We start from the raw sequence: 1,464 nt of genomic DNA on the forward strand, positions 1-1,464 counted from the left end.
GCGCGTGCGGCAGCTGTCAGGCAGCACGGGGGCACAGGGCCCCAGGGCGGGATGGCTGCAGCAGCCGCTGGACCCCTTCAACGCGTCGGACGGCCGCATCTTCCTGCAGGTGAGGCCTCTTGCCCCCATTGCCTCCCTTGCACCTCAGTGTCCTCGCCTGTCCCTTCACTCTCCTGACTTTCCTGTGTCCCACGTACTGTCCCTCAGGGCCTGTACTCTGTGCTTCTCTCTCGCTGTCCTTCCCTGCCGTCTACCCGCCTGTCCTTTAGATCACCCCGAAATCCCAGTCTACACACTAGCAGAAGTGAGACGCGATCACAAGAAGCAGTCGGAAATCTCTCCCGGATGAAAGAACGAACCTTCTACCACTCAGAGCCACCCCCCCACACACACACACACGCCCTAAGTCTTTGCACCTGGGGTCCTTCCCTAAATTCACCAGAACTCGAGAATATCCCCGCGAGGGCCTGCCAGGGGTCAGCCACCCCTAGTCTGGAACTGCAGAAGGAAACGCGGACCTAAAAGACCTCCTCTGGGGGAGGACGTTACGGGAGAGAGGAGCGCATACGCCTGCCCGGCCCCGGCACACCACCAAGCCCACTGCAGAGCCACAGGGAGACCCTGGCGCTCAGCAGGCCTTTCCTCCCTCCCCCGCAGCGGTACTGGGTCAACGACCAGCACTGGGCTGGGCAGGACCGGCCGGTCTTCCTGCACCTGGGGGGTGAGGGCAGCCTGGGCCCTGGCTCCGTGATGACAGGTGAGGGTTGGGACAGGGAGAGCAGCTGCTTGTGCGAGGCGGGGCTTGTACCCAGCTCGCCCTTGCTCTCCACAGGACACCCTGCCGCTCTGGCCCCGGCCTGGGGCGCCCTGGTGATCAGTCTGGAGCATCGGTTCTATGGCCTCAGTGTACCTGCCGGGGGCCTGGGCCTGACCCAGCTCCGCTACTTGTCCAGCCGCCACGCGTGAGTGGACGGAGTCGGAGACGTGTGTCGGCCACCTCTGTGCTATGCGTCCGCTGCCCACGTCCGCTTCTCTTCGCCCCTCCCCTTCGAGTCTGTCCACACCGCAGACTCCCCAGCTAAGCCGGCTCCAACTGCAGCCAAGCCGGAGTGGGGAAAGACAACGCGCCTTGGAGGGAGGAGGTGCACGCAATCCAGATCCTCTGTCCCCTGGGGTGCTCCACTCCGGGCCTCACTCAGCCCCCAGAGGGCTCCCTCCCTTCCCCTTCCCCTCCTCAGACTCTGCCTGCTCGCCTGTTACTCCCCCTGTATTTGTCAAGTGCAATTTGTCTGCCTTGGAAGTTGCTCCCCTCTAACTCGATCCGGGAGAAGTGGGCTTTCCGAAGGGAAGGAGGACGGTCACGTGGGCCTGAGCACGAGCTTCGGGGGTGCGGCGTGGCGAGCGCGGGGAGTGGGACGACCTGGGCACCCGACTACCGCCCCCGCTCACCCAGGCTGGCGGACG

General features: G+C 64.7%; 1 protein-coding gene across 1 annotated transcript in view; it reads left to right on the top strand.

The window, feature by feature from the left end:
* Prss16 (serine protease 16) overlaps nucleotides 1–1,464 on the top strand; it is a 6,818-nt gene that overhangs the window by 333 nt on the left and 5,021 nt on the right. The window contains exons 2-4 of the mRNA XM_019207302.2: nucleotides 14–109; nucleotides 658–757; nucleotides 833–962. Of these exons, the coding sequence (XP_019062847.1) occupies nucleotides 14–109; nucleotides 658–757; nucleotides 833–962 (326 nt within the window). The remainder of the gene's footprint in view (nucleotides 1–13; nucleotides 110–657; nucleotides 758–832; nucleotides 963–1,464) is intronic.

This window comes from Fukomys damarensis, unplaced genomic scaffold (genome assembly GCF_012274545.1).
Source record: "Fukomys damarensis isolate Sample0158 unplaced genomic scaffold, DMR_v1.0_HiC HiC_scaffold_10, whole genome shotgun sequence".
NCBI lineage: Eukaryota > Metazoa > Chordata > Mammalia > Rodentia > Bathyergidae > Fukomys > Fukomys damarensis.